Source organism: Artibeus jamaicensis, unplaced genomic scaffold (genome assembly GCF_021234435.1).
Source record: "Artibeus jamaicensis isolate MK-2021 breed Jamaican fruit bat unplaced genomic scaffold, CSHL_Jam_final contig_585, whole genome shotgun sequence".
In the NCBI taxonomy this organism is placed as follows: domain Eukaryota; kingdom Metazoa; phylum Chordata; class Mammalia; order Chiroptera; family Phyllostomidae; genus Artibeus; species Artibeus jamaicensis.
The window spans coordinates 7,811,228-7,830,247 of NW_026521894.1; the positions used below are offsets into that span (position 1 = coordinate 7,811,228).

Below are 19,020 nucleotides of genomic sequence, written 5' to 3' on the forward strand. Positions count from 1 at the left end.
TTGATTAACAGCTGTAAGTATGGGAAACACAGAGTTTATTCTTATATTATTATTTGTTTACTCACTATTGTATTATGTATTACAAACAACTATGCTTCTGCTTTTCCCCAGCCCTATATTAAATACGCTTAATTTCATAACATGAGGGCTATGAGGTAAAAGAGTACTTTGGTCACAACGTATTGTTTGTTAGACTGTGGATTTCAGAGGACGCAATACTTTTTGAAAAGTGATTAATTGTAGTTAGGGCATTAACTAATCTTCATTCTTAAAGCTCCTAAGGATCAGATCTGCACTGAGTGCACAAATATCCTTTGCACTCTCAGGAACCAGGCCTCAACATTTACACCCGGGCCACAGTAACATGCGTTGTTCACAACAGTGTTCCAAAGCTTACCTGTGTCAGCTCTCTCCTGCCAGAAAAGAAGGGCAAGTTTCTTAGTTGATATTATTTACCCTGGAACAGAAAACCAACAGAATTTTGGAGTAAAAGAAATGTAGATCATCCTGTATAACTGTTTCATTTCAACCCGAGGAAACACACTTAGAGAAGTAAACTCCAGTGGTTACAAAGGTGTGTGAGTGTGTGTGCACATGCATATTTGTGCATGGTCTGGTAACTAGCTGTAACCTCTCTCTGCTTAAGGACGTGGGCTTAGATGTATGACTTGAAATTTGGGTTAAAGGAAATTTTTTTCAGAAATGAGGTATATTTGACATTAAAATGGTTTTCAAAGAAAGCTTGTAAATGTCTTACAAGGAGAAAGTTGGGTTGTTTCAGAGCTCTGTTATTCTAAAATTCACAGATTTTTAACTTCTAGGGCTTTCAACCCCCACTCCCAAAAGAAAAAAGATCAAATAAGCAAAAAGGTAATTGTTGTCCTTGCCTTTCTACGAATTAATTTTGTTCATTCAATAAACTTTTATTGAATGACTAATGAGTCAACGTTGAGTCAGATCCTTGGTTTGAAGACATAAACCAAGAATAGTTTTTGGCCTCAAATATCTTCCCAACTAAAATGATACTTGTTTACCATTGATACTAGAAAAATAAGTAACTTCTGTGTAGAGATAGCTAGCCACTAATTGTTACAACAAAATAAGTGTGAACTAGTAATTTATATGTATTTTTCTTACAGGTCAAACACAATTCAAAGTAGTAATCAAATCTCTTTCACCTAAAGAGGTAGTCCGGATTCATGTCTCTAAACCTTTGGACAGGAATGATGGAACATTTTTGATGAGGTATAGGATGTATGAAACTGTCAACGAAGGGCTGAACATAGAGGTCCTTTATGGTGATGAACATGTAGCCCAGTCTCCCTATATTTTGAAAGGTACGTGATTATTACATAATCCAGAGCCAGCCACCTGTGTAGATCCCATGCCTTTCAGGTTGGGTCATGATGACCTTGAAGTCATATGTAACAAAGTAAATATGGTATATGTATCTCCTAAAGCTCAATTTAACTTGAAATTTTAAGGGAAAGAAAACTATGTAATTAAAAGAGATTTAAATGCTAAGAAAAAGATCTTGGATATTTACCCATTATATAGTCCTCATTACCAGTATTCTTCATTCTTTCTATAAGGTAAGTTACATCATGTTCATCAGCCATTTATAACTCACTAAAAATAAATTTATCAGCTAATGTACCAAGAATAGGTTATACTGGGAGAGAGCACGTTCTATATGCTAGGTTGTCTAGGGGGTATGAAAGAGAGACAGAAAATAGAAGCACAGGATTCTGATGTAACTACTCTTGCCACTGATGTATTTAGGGCAGATTTTCCCTGTCTGGATAATCTTAGAATTCATCCTGTGTTCACATCAGGGGCGGAAACAACTCCCTGCCTTGTGCTGGTTAGTAAAGTGTGGCATTGCATGTGTTTTGCCTTCCCTAGGACCGGTGTACCACGAGTACTGTGAATGTCCAGAAGAGGATCCTCAGGCCTGGCAGAAAACTCTTTCTTGTCCAACCAAAGAACCACAGATTGCAAAAGATTTTGCTTCTTTCCCCAGCATTAATCTCCAGCAGATGCTAAACGAAGTTCCTAAAAGGTTTGGGGAAGAGAGGGGTGCCATTGTTCATTACACGATTCTCAATAACCACGTCTACCGGAGACCTTTAGGGAAATACACAGACTTCAAAATGTTCTCAGATGAGATTTTGCTGTCACTGGCAAGAAAGGTATGAGAGTGAATTCACTGATTTTAAAAACAGTATGATTTAATTATTTAAATGCTTAGGAGAATAACGGCAAAGGATGGAAATGGATTCCAGGCTTGGAAATGTGCGTGTAAGAGGCCTGCCTCCTCAGTGTTTGTAAGTTCTCCACCTTCCTGCATCTCCCTTTCCTTTAATATTCACATTAAGTGGCTTCAGCCTTTATCCCAGATAAGCAGGACACAGGGCACACTCCCAAGGTTCCTGTGCACTCCCAGATATTTACAGCCTCAAGGTCACTTCCAAAGGTTTTCCATTCCTGCTGAGTATTCCTTCCATTTCAATTTTACCTTCTGCATCTGTTTTCTTCTTGTCACCTCAAAATGACTTCATTTTTTGAACACATCTTTCTTGTTTTACTATAAGCAACTCTAAGAGATACTGTGTACAGAAGGTTGAAGGTTGGAGTAACAGAGAAAAGTTATTTTGTACCAGTACAAGGTAAAATCAATCAGTCAATCAATTTACAAAATCCCTAACATTTCAAAATAGATCACTGTAGGCCCTGGCTGGTGTGGCTCAGTGGATTGAGCGCAGCCCTGTGAACCACACGATCGCAGTTCAATTCCCAGTCAGGGCACGTGCCTGGGTTGCAAGCCAGTTCCCAGCAGGGGACTCACAAGAGGCAACAATACATTGATATTTCTCTTTTTCTCTCCGTCCCTTCCCCTCTAAAGATAAATAAATTTTAAAAAATAGATCACTGTATTAATCAGACCCACAGTCACATTCCTCCCCATTCTTCTATTCAGCCCTTCTTTCTCCATTTGCAAAACTCTTAAGCAGAGTAATTCAAAATGAATTTTGTTCTTCTTTCTTTCTGGCCATACAGAGTTAGGGGTGAAGATGGGCAACTTTTATATGTCTTACCCAGAAAAACCATCAAGGTAGTTTTCTAAACTAAAAGCCAACTTTGCTGGTAGAGGCTGTAAAAATTCCCAAGCATGCTGAATGACTGGGTGCAGTCGTTTCTGATTTTAAATAGTTGCCCCGCCCCCAGCCCTGGACAGCCTGCAATATGAGCTTTTCTGGGCACTTGACCCTAAAGGTGATGCTTTCTTCCTGGGCTGCCACCCGTCTACCCTGTCCTGTATCCCTGTACCTTGTACTCTTGTGGTTTTCAACTAGGGATAATTTTGTCTCAGAAAGCATTTGACAATGTCTAGAGACATTTTTGGTTGTTACCACTAAGGGATTGCTAGTAGCATCTAGTGGGGAGAAGCCAGGGATACTGCTAAACATCCTACAATACACAGAGTATCCCCCCACAGCAAAGAATTACCCACAACAAAATGTCAATAGTGCCAAGTTACAGAAACCCTGCTCTGTAGTCAGAACCACTGATGTGGAGTTTACTAATGAGCATATAAATGATATTAGGGAAGCAACAGTGTGAATAGCCACATCCCTTGCCCTTCCTTTTTGTTCTAGGCTCTTTGCCCAGGGATTGGGAAGAAATCTAAGATAAACGAGACTCACCTCTGGTCTTAGAGAGCCCCTCACTCTAGTAGGACTTGTTTTTGTTATTTGAAAGTGAAGGTGGGATGTGAATACAAACAAATAATTGTGCCACAGCGTGATAGGTCTGAGAGAAAAGTAGGTCATACAGGAGGTAGTGTTAGATGTTGGTTTGGGGTGAAAAAGGAGAGTGCCTCGGACTTCCGCCAAGATGGAGGCATAGGTGGACGTGCCGTGCCTTCTCCCACAACCAAGATTAGAGAAAACTAAATATTAGCAACAGAAAACACAGCCAGAACACGGAAAATTGAACTTTTCGGAAGCCCGTTAACAACAAATTCTTCAGCCTGACCGGTAAGGGGCGAAACCAGTGGCTGGCGGAGCAGGGTTGCGCAGGAAAACTCGGCCAGACACACTCAGGCCCACAGAATCCAGGCGCAGGGTCGGACCTGGTGAGCGACCCAGCGAGCAACCAGGCGAGCGACCTCGGGGGACACAGCCGGGCCCGGGGCTGCGTGTTGACTGAGGTCGCGCATTTGTGCGAGGGTGGACAGGCGAGGGAGTGGGCGGTTGGACCGGGCCGGCAGGTCCCCACGGCAAGCGGCAGTGGAGGGCGCCGCCATTTCCCTGCTCTGACCCCACCTCCACATACAGCGTCATAACCCAGCGACTCTGAGTGGCCCGGCCCAGGTGAACCACCTAAGGCACTGCTCCTCCGCGCCCAGCTGTGAGAAGCGGCAGAGGGGGTTGCCATTTCCCCGCTCTGGCCACGCCCCCACATACAGCATCACAACCCAGCGACCTGGGAATCCAAGCCACCGCTTCTCACACTTAAAGGGCCCGAACAGACCAAGAATGGCGCAGGAGGATCTCAGAGCCCCAGAAATAAATCTAAGCGATGAAGAAATAGCAAAACTCACAGACGCACAGTTTAAAAAATTGGTGATCAGGATCCTCACAGAACTGGTTGATTATACGGACAAATTAGACAAATATATGAAGGCGAAACTAATTGAAATGAATGGAATTGCACAGGACACCAATAGCAATGAAAAGGAAACTGGGACTCAAATCAATGGAGTGGACCAGAAGAAAGCAAATAATGGCCAAACAGAAAAGAGTCAAGAAGCAAGAATTCAAAGAAATGAGGAGAGTCTTAGGAACCTCCAGGACATCTTTAAACGCTCCAACATCCGAATTATAGGGGTACCAGAAGGGGGAAAGGCACAGCCACCAGTGGAGAACTTATTTGAACAAATAATAAAGGAGAATTTCCCCAATCTGGCAAAGGAAATAGACTTCCAGGAAATCCAGGAAGCTCAGAGAGTACCAAAGAAGTTGGACCCAAGAAGGAACACACCAAGGCACATCGTAATTACATTAGCCAAGATTAAAATGAAGGAGAGAATCCTAGAAGCAGCAAGAGCTAAGGGGACAGTCACCTACAAAGGAGTCCCCATCAGACTGTCAGCGGATTTCTCAAAAGAGACCTTACAGGCAAGAAGGGGCTGGAAAGAGGTATTCCAAGTCATGAAATCTAAAGACCTACATCCAAGATTGCTCTATCCAGCAAAACTTTCATTTAAAATGGAAGGACAGATAAGGTGCTTCTCAGATAAGATCAAATTCAAGGAGTTCATCATCACCAAGCCCTTATTATATGAAACGTTAAAGGGACTTATCTAAGAAAAAGAAGTTAAAGAAACATGAACAGTGAAAGGACAACAAACTCAGTTATTAACAACCACACCTAAAACGAAAGCAAACTAAAAGGAAAAAAGAAAAAAAAAAAAAAAAAAAAAAAAAAAAAGGAGAGTGCCAATTAAATAAATGGGGGAAGAACATTCCAACCGGAAAGAATTGCATATTAAAGTGGATAGCAGCATTTTCAGAGAATAGCCTGAAGTTTACTAGCAATAAGCAGATGGAAAATGGAGTCAAGGGTAAGCTGGAGCAAGATAGTGGGACCATGAGTTCTAGCCAGAGAGTTTAGACCTTGTCCTAAAGGCTTAAGGTTTTGTTAAGCCTGATAGTAACATGAAATACGGGTTTTAGAAATATGGGCAGCAATGTGGAGAGCAGAATAGAGTGGGGAGAATCTAGCATCAGAACACCTAGCAATAAGTAAGCTATTACAGCCTAGGCAAGGGATGGTAAAGGCCCAAACTGGTATTGACCATGGAGATGGAAATGGAGTGGCAGACTCCAGAATCAAAGGTAGACCTGATAGGTCTGATAGAGAAGGAAGACAAGGGCTTGAGTCTAACTTTGTAGATACTCACTTAGGCAGCTGCCAAAAAGAAAGCCACTTGTTTATACTTGTCTGTACGATCTCCACTTCTGTCATATGAAACACTTTAAAATGTTTAGCTGACTTCTGGTTAAGTGAATTGACCAGGTATCATCCTCATTTTTGACTTCTGATGCTGCTGATGACTGACAGGTATGCTTCTCTCTTTTGCTGCTATTTTCAAGCATTCAGTTTTATCTGAAATATTTAAGAAAGCTGAAGAATGAAAGCATTTAGGACCAAAGACTGAGTGAGGTCTTCTCAGCACTGATGTTTATATTTTTGTTTATTTAGGTTCTTCTTCCAGATTTAGAATTTTATATTAATCTTGGTGATTGGCCCTTGGAACATCGAAAAGTCAATGAAACCCCTGGCCCTTTACCTATCATTTCATGGTGTGGCTCTCAAGATTCACGAGATATTATCCTTCCCACATATGACATCACCCACTCCACTCTTGAAGCCATGAGGGGTGTTACAAATGATCTCCTCTCTATTCAGGGAAATACAGGTAAATTCAAGTTCATTATCTAAGAAAAAGCTTAGAGGTAAAGCAAAATGAAGGGGATGTTTAGTCAAGGAAAGTATATATATTATATATATTTAAATAACCACTTTCCTTATTTTCTAACGAAGAAAAAAACAGCACCCTAAACTCTAAAGAGGTTTGTTGAGGATCCTTCTATTACAAAAATTAAAGATACATGAGTTGGAGTAGTACTGTCCAAATCTACCATGAGTCTCTTTTGAGTTGGTTGCTTGTAAATACGATTTGAACATATATATTTGGTAAAATTGTCACTTGATGTAATTATGACTTCAGTGCCTTCATATTGCTAGATGAAGTGAGAGAATTTTGAAAAGTATGAAATTATATGCATATCTAAGAGAATATGATAGCAGCATAATTTGGATATTACTACCTCCAACACTTTGTAAGAAATTCTCCCCTTTCCTTTTTTTTTTTTTTTGCCTCTCGCAGTTCTTTAAAATCTGAGTTCCTTTCTCCCTGTTTGAGGGCTTTTGGTTTATGGCACAACACACATTATTAAACTGAAGCTCCCTGAGTAGAAGAAACCCTGCCTTCTCTCTGTAGCCTCTTTCTGTGTATTGTGGTTTGGTGGGCGCCTTACAAACTATCTAAAGATAACGCGAAATGAAAACTGACCTACTTTTTATTCTGATAACAACTAATTTCTGAAACATGTTCTAGCATAGCAGAGAATTTAATCCCTTCTAATTTCTATGTTTTGGGATTTATTTCTTAGAATACTGACAGGTGTTAACTGACGACCTTTCTGTAGAATAATAAAAATAGCTTTAAATTATTTCTTCCAGAATATTTCCCTACCATGAAAGAGAGAATATAAATCAGTGTGTGTGTGTGTATTTGCACTTAAGAGCATGTTAGAAGAAACGTTTCCTGTATTCAAAGTGATGTGCTCAAAATTCCGAGCATCCTAAGGATCAAAGATGTGTGGGTGTTACTTACTTATATAGTTTGTTCTGGTCACCCTGTTTAAGAACAAAAGCTTAGTTCATTTTTATTATGAAGCACAAAAGATGGAAGAAGCTAATGCCTCTGTGAATAGGCCGAGTCATTGATCTCTTTTTGTTTTGAACTTTATCTAATATTATTTTGGATATTTTCTAATGCTGTACAACAGAAACTCCAACATTTGAAGTGAACTTTCCCTAATAGAAAAATGAATGAAATTAGAGCAGGCTAATGCCATAATTTTTGGAAATAGCATTTACTTTAGAAGATGTATTAATGACAAAAGAGCTTTAACATCTTCAATGACAATGATAAAGATGGTTCTACTTACCATATAAAAGTTTCAAAACCATTTTTTAATGGTCTCAAACTTCTAGGGCCTTCCTGGATCAATAAAACAGAGAAAGCCTTCTTCAGAGGCAGAGACAGCCGGGAGGAGAGGCTCCAACTGGTGCAGCTATCCAAAGAAAATCCACAGCTACTGGATGCAGGAATTACGGGGTATTTCTTTTTCCAAGAGAAAGAAAAGGAGCTTGGAAAAGCTAAATTGATAGGGTTTTTTGATTTCTTTAAGGTATGCATGTAAGTCTTCCTGGGTGGATATGAAGTGATAAATTTGTAAATAGCTGGTCTTGGTCCAATTTCTTCGTCTTGTGAGCCGACACACTTTTTTATCAGGCCTGGGGAATTGCAAAACTTACTGTGGTTCGTTGTTGTTGATTTTGTCTCCCAAATAGCTCAGAACTATATTGAATACTCAAAATGTAGTACAAGGATTAACCTGGGGTTTGGGTGCATTTCTTTGTTTTTCTCCTGTATTTGCTTTGAATAAACTGGGTATATAAGTGTCTTTCCATAAAATGATCTCAAATGCCTTTTGTAAATTGAAAAAGTATAAATTCCGTGTGAGTAAAACAAGGGCCGGCATTGAGGTAAAGTCCTGCCTCCAGTCTTGCCTTTGCTACTAACTGTGGTACCTCATCTCTCCCCACTGCCTCTGCGCCCTCTAGACACACACGCTGCCTGCCCAGCTCCTCCAGAGCGTAGCGTCAGGTTCCAAGGAGTCAGAGGGGTGAACAGTGTGACAAAACCTGACTGGCTAGGAAGCTCCTTGGTTTCAATTATTTAAGAAAAATTTGATTACTAAATTTCAAAGTAAATCCTGTTCATCTCAGTGTGATATAATGAAAAGAACAAGGGATTTGGGCTCAGAGAATAGAGGTTTATAAATTTCTCTGAACACTAGTTTTCTCATTTGTTAAAAAAAGGGGAGGAAGAACGCTAACACCTGCTTCACAAGATTATAATTGAATGAGCTTTAAGGGCCATGAAAAGTGATTTTGAAATGAAAACCAAAGTTTATTTGTCCAACAAATATGTAAACAGAGTACACACTGTGTTACCACTATCACAATCGTCTTTCAGCTTCTACAAGTTTCTGTCCCCTCAACTCTGAAAACTGAACTTTGAGATACTGCCTTCTTTTCCTTTTTTTTCCATATTATTGTGAACATAAGGAACAAAAAGAGATAATGTATAAGTAAAATTTTAAATTATTATCAATATTCAGTCTAATAAATATAAAATCTTTGAAAATAGTTTTCCTACCTTATTACAGAAATCTGAATTCCCTGTTGCATAGTTACAGTTGAAATAGGTCTTCCCATTTTCTACAATATTTGTGATCTTATCTTTAAATGCATTGTATTTCTTTTTTTAAATTTTTATTTAGTTATTTTTCAAGTACAGTTTTCTGTCTATTTTTTCCATCCCAGCCCCTCCCTGCTCCGTGCTCCCTACCTCCCTCCCATTTCCTCCCCCCCTAGTCCTCATTCCTGTGTCTTTCATACTTGTTCCTCAAAATCCCTTCCCTTTTTCCCCCTTAAATTCCCTTCCCTCTCCCCTCTGGTCACTGCCCACTTGTTCTCTATTTCAGTGTCTTTGTTTTTATTCTGATTGCTTGTTTGTTTTGTTGTTTAGCTTCCTGTTAAAGGTGAGATCATATGGTTTTTGTCTTTCAACGCCTGGCCTATTTCATTCAGCATAATGCTTTCCAGTTCCATCCATGTTGTTGCAAATGCATTGTATTTCTTAAAATTGACCTGTCAATGACTGCTTACAATTTTAATGCAAAAATATGAGTTATAAAGTACAAGGTAAAAGTGTTAAACAATAAATTTAGAAAGTACAAATTCATTCCTTTATACTTAGTATCACAGTGTTGATGAGAAGCAAAGGTGAAGCAAATGACTGTTAAAACTGTTGTTTATGTTGGCTTTAATTTTTTAGTACAAGTATCAAGTGAATGTGGATGGGACCGTGGCTGCGTACAGATACCCGTACCTCATGCTGGGTGACAGTCTGGTTCTGAAGCAGGACTCACCGTATTACGAGCATTTTTATATGGCACTAAAGCCTTGGAAACATTATGTACCAATTAAAAGAAATCTCACTGATTTACTAGAGAAAGTTAAATGGGCCAAGGTAGGCTTTCTGAATTTTAGTTTCTTTAGGCAATAACAAATTTACCAGTATTAATTATATGAATTCCATCACAACACAATTTAATTTGACATATTTAGCCAAAAGAAGTCGTTTTTGAAATTTTTCCTTGAAAAACAACATTTAAAACAGGATTTTAGATTTTTCAACACAACAAAACAAAAACATTCTTTTCTCCAGTAAAAGTCAAGAACACATTACAAACAACATCCCAAGAATCACAGCTTTCCCATGAAATAAGAATTCTTTTTCAAAGGAAAAGTTTAAAAAAGCTATTGTGTTTTATTATAAAAATATAAAAGTTTACTCTTCCATTATAAGACTTTATCCTGTTTCTGAGTTTCTAAGAAGTAATATTGGTTATGGAAATAATTGGGTGACTGAGGCAGAATAATTTTTGTGACCCTTTATAAAGAGTCAGGAGTTGCTTACAAGTGGCTTTTCCTATGGGCAGCATCACAGAATATTAGGTATTTTCCCAAAATATAATTAGGAATGTCGACTATTCCTGGAACTGAAGGAACAATTTGTAGGTACTAATGACTGAATTTTTATTGTAAAAACAATATGGTCTTTCATCGGTAACATTTTGTAACCGATTTGGGTCTCTGATTGCATATTTAAATAGAGCTTTTAAGAGAGAGATGTTACAATTTGAAAAATGATTCATCCTCTTCTGGCTTGCATTTTAATATCAAACAGAGAAGGTTAGAATGGGGAAGCAGATGATGAGCCCCAAGCTTCCTGGGTATCTAGGAAAGTACCAAGCTAGTCACAACAGAGGCTACATGTGGGTTGTTGCACTTTGTGGGGTGGTGGGGTGGGTGGAGGCTGTTACGGGCCTGTGGAATAAGGTGCAAACATTCATGAGCATTGCCATGTAATAGATGTCAAGGAGACTACTTTGTCTATTTCCATAGCCTTGTTCTTAAGTCATATTTTCATTATGTTCCATCTGTCCCATGCTGTTCATATTCAACCCCACATTGCTCTTGTCTCACACTCACCTTTAGCATTATGGGTCACAAGAGTAATTTTCATTCACTGTTTCTTTTTAAACCTTTCAGGAAAATGACGAAGAGGCCAAGAAGATTGCAAAAGAAGGGCAGTTAATTGCTAGGGACCTGCTACAGCCGCACAGGCTTTACTGCTATTATTATAGAGTCCTGCAGGTCAGTGCAAAGTGCCCTTCCTGCTGGGTCGCTGGTCCTCACCCTACACGCCTAGCCTGAGTGCCCCGCTCCTGGGGGCGTCAGAGAGTCAGGCTGTGGAACTCTGGTTAGGCTGAGGCACCAGCCTGGGGAAAGTAGGAGTAGTGCTAAGTCCCTTGGTAGCCAACGTATTTTTATCTTCACTCAGTATTACAAAAACAATACTTAGAGCCTTACAAAAGTAGATGAACAGCTCTTGCTACCTCGCCGGTGCTGTCCTTTATTAAATGCCTTATGGAATTCCTCATCTGGAAAATTAGATGGTTAGATGATAGGTCGTTAACAACACTTTCTACTCAAAATGTTTACCTCTGTTCTCCCTGCTACTTAAGATTCATGTGTTTCCTATCACAGTTCAGGATGGAAAGCAGATATTTAACTTGCTACATAATACAAACAAATGAAAAATATTTATAATTGTTCTAACACCTTAAGGCTAAGTAATGATGTACTGTACAAATGTTTATTGGGAATCTAAGGATTGGGTCTTTGAGTAACTACCTATGTGTTACTCATTAAAATCTAACCAGGAAGAAAATAAATAAGAAAGTATGTCCTTGTTTTTAACCTAAACTTATTTTCCTTTGGGCAGGTAAAAAAGTAAATTTCCTCAGATGCTTGTGGACACTAACCTTTCATAGGGAAATTTAAATGATAAATTATACCATTTACTAGAAGCGACCTTTCCCTTAGATGAGTTCCCTTCCCTCTGCTGGGCTGGTAGGAGGTTCCCTCTCTACAATATTAATTAGGCTCATGTACTCATGTCAATATTTTGTTGGGTTTGGCCCTGATCAGGAGTGAACAGCTAACTATACATGAAACCACTGAACTGAAATATCCAATTTATAGGGATATTCGTCAGCGGCCAAAGTGGAGGAACATTTCACAGGCCTGTCACCATTTACAAAATGTGTATGACTATAGGCCTAGAAGGAGACATGTGTGAGACCACCAACTTTGTTTTGAGATGATAAGCAATAAACTTAATTATACCTTAACAAGGGAGAATAACTGCCAGGCGGCACTGCAGTTTCAAAGACACTTGGCTGGACATCCTTTTTGTAAAGGCATCCTACCAACATGTAAAACTGGATCAGGGTTCCTTGTTAGATTATGAAATACCACACTAGTAAGTATAATAACTAGAGTTAAAATGTAACTTTAGGACTGGAGTAACCAGTCCAAACCAGACCTTTGGTATACAGCAACTAGAAATGACAGCATAAGTGGGAAGGAATCTGTGGAATGAAGTGTGGACTAATCTTTTTGTTGCTTTCAAAACACATTTCAGAACTATGCTGAGCGCCAGTCCGGCAAACCCGAAATACGTGATGGAATGGAACTTGTGTCTCAGCCAGGTGATAGCACATCCATCTGCCAGTGCCACAGGAAAAGACCTTTAAAAGAAGACCTTTAAGTCAGCCCAGATATACACCCTTGTGTATGCCGGCTACATCTTGGATGGAAGCATTTGGACAGAATCTAAGCTGTGAAGAACACAGCTTGGAAGACTTTACCCAGAGAATTAGTTCTCTTGCTGGCTTTATGTCATGTGGGAGAATAGAGCAATTTAGAGCAAGTATTACCAAATATTTTCAGATATTAACCTCTTGAGTAAAAGCTTCTATTGTCAGTATCACAGTTTCCCTAAGAAACAACAACAACCAAAAAACACTTGGGGATCATAGTAGAGAGGCTTGCAAAAATGTAAATTGTTCTCTTGGAAATCATATACATATTATTTTTTCATGGAAGTTAATGATTAAGTAATTTATTTTTAAGTATATTTTCTTGATTATGCTAGTATACTTCCATTTTTCCCCATTTGCTCTCCTCCATCCAGTACCCCCTTTCCTCCAGCAATTTTCCCCCTTAGTTCATGTCCATGGGGCGTGTATATAAGTTCTTTGGCTTCTCCATTTCCCATACTGTTCTTAACCTCCCCTTGTCTATTTTGTACCTACCATTTATGCTTCTTAACCCCTGTACCTTTTCCCCCATTCTTCCCCTTCCTCCTTCCAGCCGATGTGATCTCCATTTCTATGATTCTGTTCCCCTTCTATTGCTTGCTTTGTTTTTGCTTTTTAGAATCAGTTGTTGATAGTTGTGAGTTTGTTGTCATTTTAACATTCATAGTTTTGATCTTCTTAGACAAGTCCTTCTAACATTTCATATAATAAGGACTTGGTGATGATGAACTCCTTTGACTTTACCTTGTCAGGGAAGCACTTTATCTGCCCTTCCATTCTAAATGACAGCTTTGCTGGATAAAGTAATCTAGACTGTAGGTCCTTTCTTTTCATCACTTGGAATACTTCTTGCCAATTCTTTCTAGCCTGCAAAGTTTCTTTTGAGAAATCAGCTGACAGTCTTATAGGAACTCCTTTGTAAGTAACTCTGCTATTCTCTAGCTGCTTTTAAATTTTTCTGTTTGTCTTTAACCTTTGCCATTTTATTTATGATGTGTTTTGGTGTGGTCCTCTTTGGTTCCAACTTGTTTGGGACTCTGTGCTTCCTCAACTTGTATGTCTATTTTCTTCACCAAAGTAGGGAAGCTTTTCTTTATTTTTTTTTCAAATAAGTTTTCAATTTCTTGTTCTTCCTCTTCTCCTTCTGGTATACCAATGATTCAGATGCTGGCATTTTTGGAGATGTCCCAGAGTCTTCTTAAACTCTCCTCTTTTTTAAATTCTTTTTTCTTCTTCCTGTTCTGGTTGAATGTTTATTTTTTCCTTATGTTCCAAATCATTGACTTGAATCCAGGCTTCTTTCCCTTCACTGTTAGTTCCCTGTGTTTTTTTTCTTATTTCACTTAATGTGACCTTCATTTCTTCCCTTATGTTTTTGCCATACTCAGTGAGTTTTCTGAGCATCCTGATCACCATTGTTTTGAACTCAGCATCTGATAGGTTGGCTACCTCTGTTTTGTTTAGTTCTTTTTCTGGGGTTTTGTTCTTTTCTTTTATTTAGACCATATTTCTTTGTTTTCTCATTTTGGCAGCCTCCCTGTGTTTGTTTCCATGTATTAGGTAGATCTGCTTTGACTCCCTGTCTTAGCACACCTGTTAAGTTGTATGGGGCAGAGCCTTAGGTATTTCCCAGGGAAGTGCAACCCACTACACCACTTTGTGGCTCCGTGTTATGGGAGGGGTTGGAGAGGGGACAGTGCCACTACCTGGTTTCCAGAGGTTTGCCTGGCACTTGACCAGTTTCCAGTCACTTCACCTACCCCCTGAATGCGACTGGCACCCTTCTAGCTATTGCCATGGTGGTGAATCCCAGAGTGGGTGAGTTTGTGTACATTCTAAGTCCATGCAGGACCTTTAAACAGACTCTTCTGAGAAACCAGCAGTTTCTCTCACCACCCCAATCCCCACTGGTTTTTACAACCAGAAGTTATGAGGTTTTACCTTCCTGGTGCTGGAACCCTGGGCTCTGTGGTCTGGCCTAGGGCTGGGATCGCTCACTCCCATGGCATCCCTCCTGATTCTTATCCATCACACATGAATGTGGGACCACCCATTTTACCACCACTGCTGTCACCTCTCCCACCACAGCTCCACGACTCCACCCCTCCTATCCTTTTGGATGAATATGGCTTCTTTAAATCCTTAGTTGTCAGACATCCATACAGTTCGATTTTCTAGCAGTTCCAGTTGTTTTTTGTTTTAAGGTTAGTTGTGATTCTTCCTGTGGTTGAATAAGGAGGCAAAGAGTGACTACTTATGCCCCCATCTGTATGTCATATTTATTAATTCATTTTTATCCCTGTTCACTTTCCCCTCTCCAGTTAGGAAGGAAAAAAATATTTGTGCAGTGTATTTTTCCCCCTCTCACTGAATAATTTCTCCTCTTACAAACTGCTTTTGACATTTAGTAATACCAAACCTCTTCAAGGCCTGATAAGAATAAAGAAGAGGATGACTCTGTTATTAGCAGTAGCTTGGCATCTATGGAGGGGATATTTTTTAAAACCCACTCATATCTTTTTCAGCTAAGTTTTACCAACACCTGAGACAAAAGTAAGGAGAAATTGTGCCTTAAGCTAGTAATTTCCAATCTATCTGGGTTGTACACCCATCAAGGACAACACAGTTCTTAAAATAGATGAGAGCATCCTATAGATACCATTCATTATCTATATGTTGAATAGATAAAGGGAACTACAGTCAGGTGGGGATCTGTAATTCTTTTTAATCTTTTGAAGGGATACTTGAAAACCTCTGCAACAAGCTGCAGGAAGCCTGGTACCTTAGTGTTCCCTAATAAGCTGACAACAAAGGAAGGCATCCATTCCTCACTGCACCCCTCCTGTTTCACTGGGTTCCATTTTTAAGGTAAAACTTTGGAAATTTCCTCTTCCTTTTAAGACAGGGATTTATAGCTAAGACTTAAGATTTCTAGCACAGAAAATTGTTATACACTCCTTGTAATACCACCAATTCAAGATTCAGTTAACCAAAGAACCACACTCCAAAAAACAACTGTACATGATTTCAATCTTAAAACATTTACCCTGCTAATTAAAATATTTACTTAATCTGGAAAATGATGTAACCATCTTAAAATAGTCATATCTATTCTTTTTTGAATGTTGATAAGAATTTTCTTAATTAGATTAAGAGCAAAATTCCCTTTAGGAACAATGTAATCAAAGCCAAGCAAGTATCCAGGGAAAACTCTAATACCCAAGTTTCTCAAGGGCACAATTGCACAGGTATAAAATAAAGGGCAAGCCGTACTGATACCAGACCTTAGTGAATTATGTCTCATATATATGGTACATAGAGTTGGGGGTTCATTGAAGATGAGATATAGAAAATTTGCCCTCCCTCATATCTTCCTGCCCTCCAACCCTGGGTCCTTCCTGATGGCATTTTGTTAGAAACATCTGAAATTTTTAAAATTTATATCACCTGCTGCCAAACAGTTAAAAGTGAGTTGAGACACACCAGGCAGCTTCTGGGTGTGGGACCAAAAGGATGTGCTTAAGAAATTAAGTGGAGCACTTCAGGAAATTCCACTGGGAGGGAGCACCCTTCATCTAAATAATCCTGCATCCTACCAAGTCGTTAGAGCCTTTAAAAAGAGGAAGTTTTACATGGCATTCGGGTTTATTGAAATGACAAAAATGAGATTACTAAAACCATGATTCTTTCCTTTTTAATTCACATGTTACTTATGATTTCCATTAGTCATTCTTAATACTTTGACTTTCATGAAAAAATATCAGATTTTTGAAAGGAGGAGAAGGATGTAAGGATATGCAAGTAAGTATAATAACTGTATTTGTCTAAATAAGCTATCAACATTTGTTGTGGCATTGTTTTTATCAGTAAACATTGGAGACATCTTAAATAGCCATCATTAGGGGATCGGCTAAATAGATATGAATACACTAAGGATTACACTACAACCATTGAAAATAATAAAGTACCTCTGAATGTAACATCATGAAAGATGTGCATAACAGTGTTCAGTGAAAAAATCAAGTTTTTTCAGAAAAATATGTATAATGTGCAATTTTTTTATGTAAAAAAGACATATCCATGTGGTTGAAAGTTTGAAAGGATATTCATGAATATCTGAGGAGGGGCTGGAGAAAGGGAATTTATACTTTATGTGTTATACCTGTCTATGATATTTAAAATGTGTTTTACTATAAATGTGAATCAGATTATAAAACAAAGAAATGCAAACCTAGTGGAAGATAATAAATACACAAGACACACAGAAGAAAACAAAATGAATATTTGTATTTTTTATTATGCTGTTTTTAAGTCTACTAGGTCTAGAATTTTATATCATGGAATGTATTATTACACTTTTTAAATAAAGTAAAGTTTTAAAATAACATTTTGAAAAAGGTAAATTTTATTTTATGTTTAAAGAGATTGTAGCCACCTATAGCCCTGGTGTTTTTGTAACTGGGTTGGTCTAATTTTAACTCCCTTAGGTCTTCATGAATAAATGAACCCAAATTTCTATCACCACCACTCAATCCTTAATGAGTAGAAATCTAACATTAGAGGGAAAGATATTTTGACTTGACACCATTACTTTTTGTTTGTTCAAGTGAAAATACAATTTGTGCAGTATCTTATTCAGGTTGCCACTAGACAGACATACCATAGACTGGGTAGCTTAAACAGCAAGTATTTATTTTTCACAGTTCTGGAGGCTGAAAATCTAAGATCAGAGCACAGATAGATCCAGTGTCTGATGAAAGCCTACTTTCTGGTTTGCAGACTGACACCTTCCCTTCGTATTCTCACATGGCAGAGAGAGAAGCAAGCTTGTCTCTTCTGATAAGGGCCTTAAATCATCATGAGGATGCCACCCTTACAACCTAATTACCTCCAAGGGCCCTGTCTTCAAATACCATCATATTAAGGATTAGAAGTTTTAATACATTAGTTAGGGGAGGTTCAGTACAAACATTCTATCCATAACAGGCAGAGAGAGAGAGTAAAATGCTCCCCTGTCATAATAAGGCCAAGGTAGAAGAAATATAAATTTCTTGTTTGTGGGGAAAGGAACTCATCCTTGTGGTGGTGAGGCATGTTTGACTTCAAGCAGTTGAGGACAAAATTGCTAGAGTAAAAATCCCCTTTTTATGCACAGAATCACAATTTTCCCTTTCCCAACCACGGCTGCTGAAAATTCACCACTGCTGAATCTTCCGGATACCAGACCAAAGTTGTCTTTTCTAAGCCAAGTTCTCTCTGTAGAGCTGTGTGGGAAGGGAAACCACTAAACTTCACTCTGGTAATCAACACTGCAACATTTCTTAGACACAAGGGCAGTAAGAGACTGGGATTTGTTTATTCTACAGGAAAAAAACAAATCCAGGCAGGTGGAGAGGGATAGGTAGAGGGATATAGGACAGCCAGAAGTTAGGTGAGAAGGTGAAGACAACTAGGAAAAAAAAGGAGTATTTTTGTGAGCTACCTGTTCTGTTTCACCCCCAGTTGGGTATACTTCAATACAATTTTGATGTTAAGCACCTGGATCTAGTGTCAGATTTCTCCAGGTTTCAGGGATCAGTGTTCCATACAATTGTCCTTAGAGACACCAGCTACAAGTGAGGTCCCCAGCCCACCCACAGTTCTGCCCCACTGGCTACAAATTCAGGGGTTCCTGTGACCCTTTCTCAGGTTTGATAATCCATTAGAACAATGCACAGAACCCAGGGAAATGCCATACTTAATTATTACAGTTTTATTTTTAAAGGACACACACAGGGCAAGGTCTGGGGAGTTGAGGCATGTCACCATCCCTGAACATCAGTGTGTTCCCCAATCAGGAAGCTTCACTGAGCTTTAGTTTCCAGAGCGTTTTTTGGATCTTATTATGCAGGCATTATTGATTTAATCATTGGCCATGTGATTGAACTCAGTCTCCAGCCATTTTGCTCTGCCAGGAGTTTGGACAGCTGAAAGCCCCAACCTCTAATCATGTGCTTGGGGCTTCTGGTGGCCAATTCCCATTCTGAGGCTATCTAGGGGCCTGCCATGAGTATCTCGTTCCCTTTAAGAAACTTTCATAAGTCAAGAAATTCTAAGGGTTTTTGAAGCTGTATATGAGGAACCAGAGATAAAGACCAGATATATTCATAATATCACACCTCTGAGGGCCTCGGAACTCTCAACAACCTTTATCGTGAAGCGTGATGCAAGGGAATTAGGTAGCTAGATTAGCCTTCCTCCAGAAGGTTTGGGACAAATAACTGAGCCTTACAGTTAAGATATGCATTAATCAAACCCCATCTAATTTAGTTCAGAGCATGAGGTAAGAGGATATTTATAAATAGGACAGAATACGCTTCTG

General features: G+C 39.0%; 1 protein-coding gene across 2 annotated transcripts in view; it reads left to right on the forward strand.

Moving 5' to 3' along the window:
• Positions 1-17,044, forward strand: part of POGLUT3 (protein O-glucosyltransferase 3) — a 28,529-nt gene extending 11,485 nt beyond the window's left edge. The window contains exons 2-8 of one of the 2 annotated variants that reach the window (XM_037158860.2): positions 1,140-1,337; positions 1,906-2,192; positions 6,271-6,487; positions 7,852-8,048; positions 9,764-9,958; positions 11,044-11,148; positions 12,482-17,044. In XM_037158860.2, coding sequence (XP_037014755.2) covers positions 1,140-1,337; positions 1,906-2,192; positions 6,271-6,487; positions 7,852-8,048; positions 9,764-9,958; positions 11,044-11,148; positions 12,482-12,607 — 1,325 coding nt within the window. In that variant the 3' untranslated portion in view covers positions 12,608-17,044. The remainder of the gene's footprint in view (positions 1-1,139; positions 1,338-1,905; positions 2,193-6,270; positions 6,488-7,851; positions 8,049-9,763; positions 9,959-11,043; positions 11,149-12,481) is intronic. The other variant, XM_053670462.1, reaches the window with a different exon arrangement.
• Positions 17,045-19,020: the final 1,976 nt, after the last annotated feature.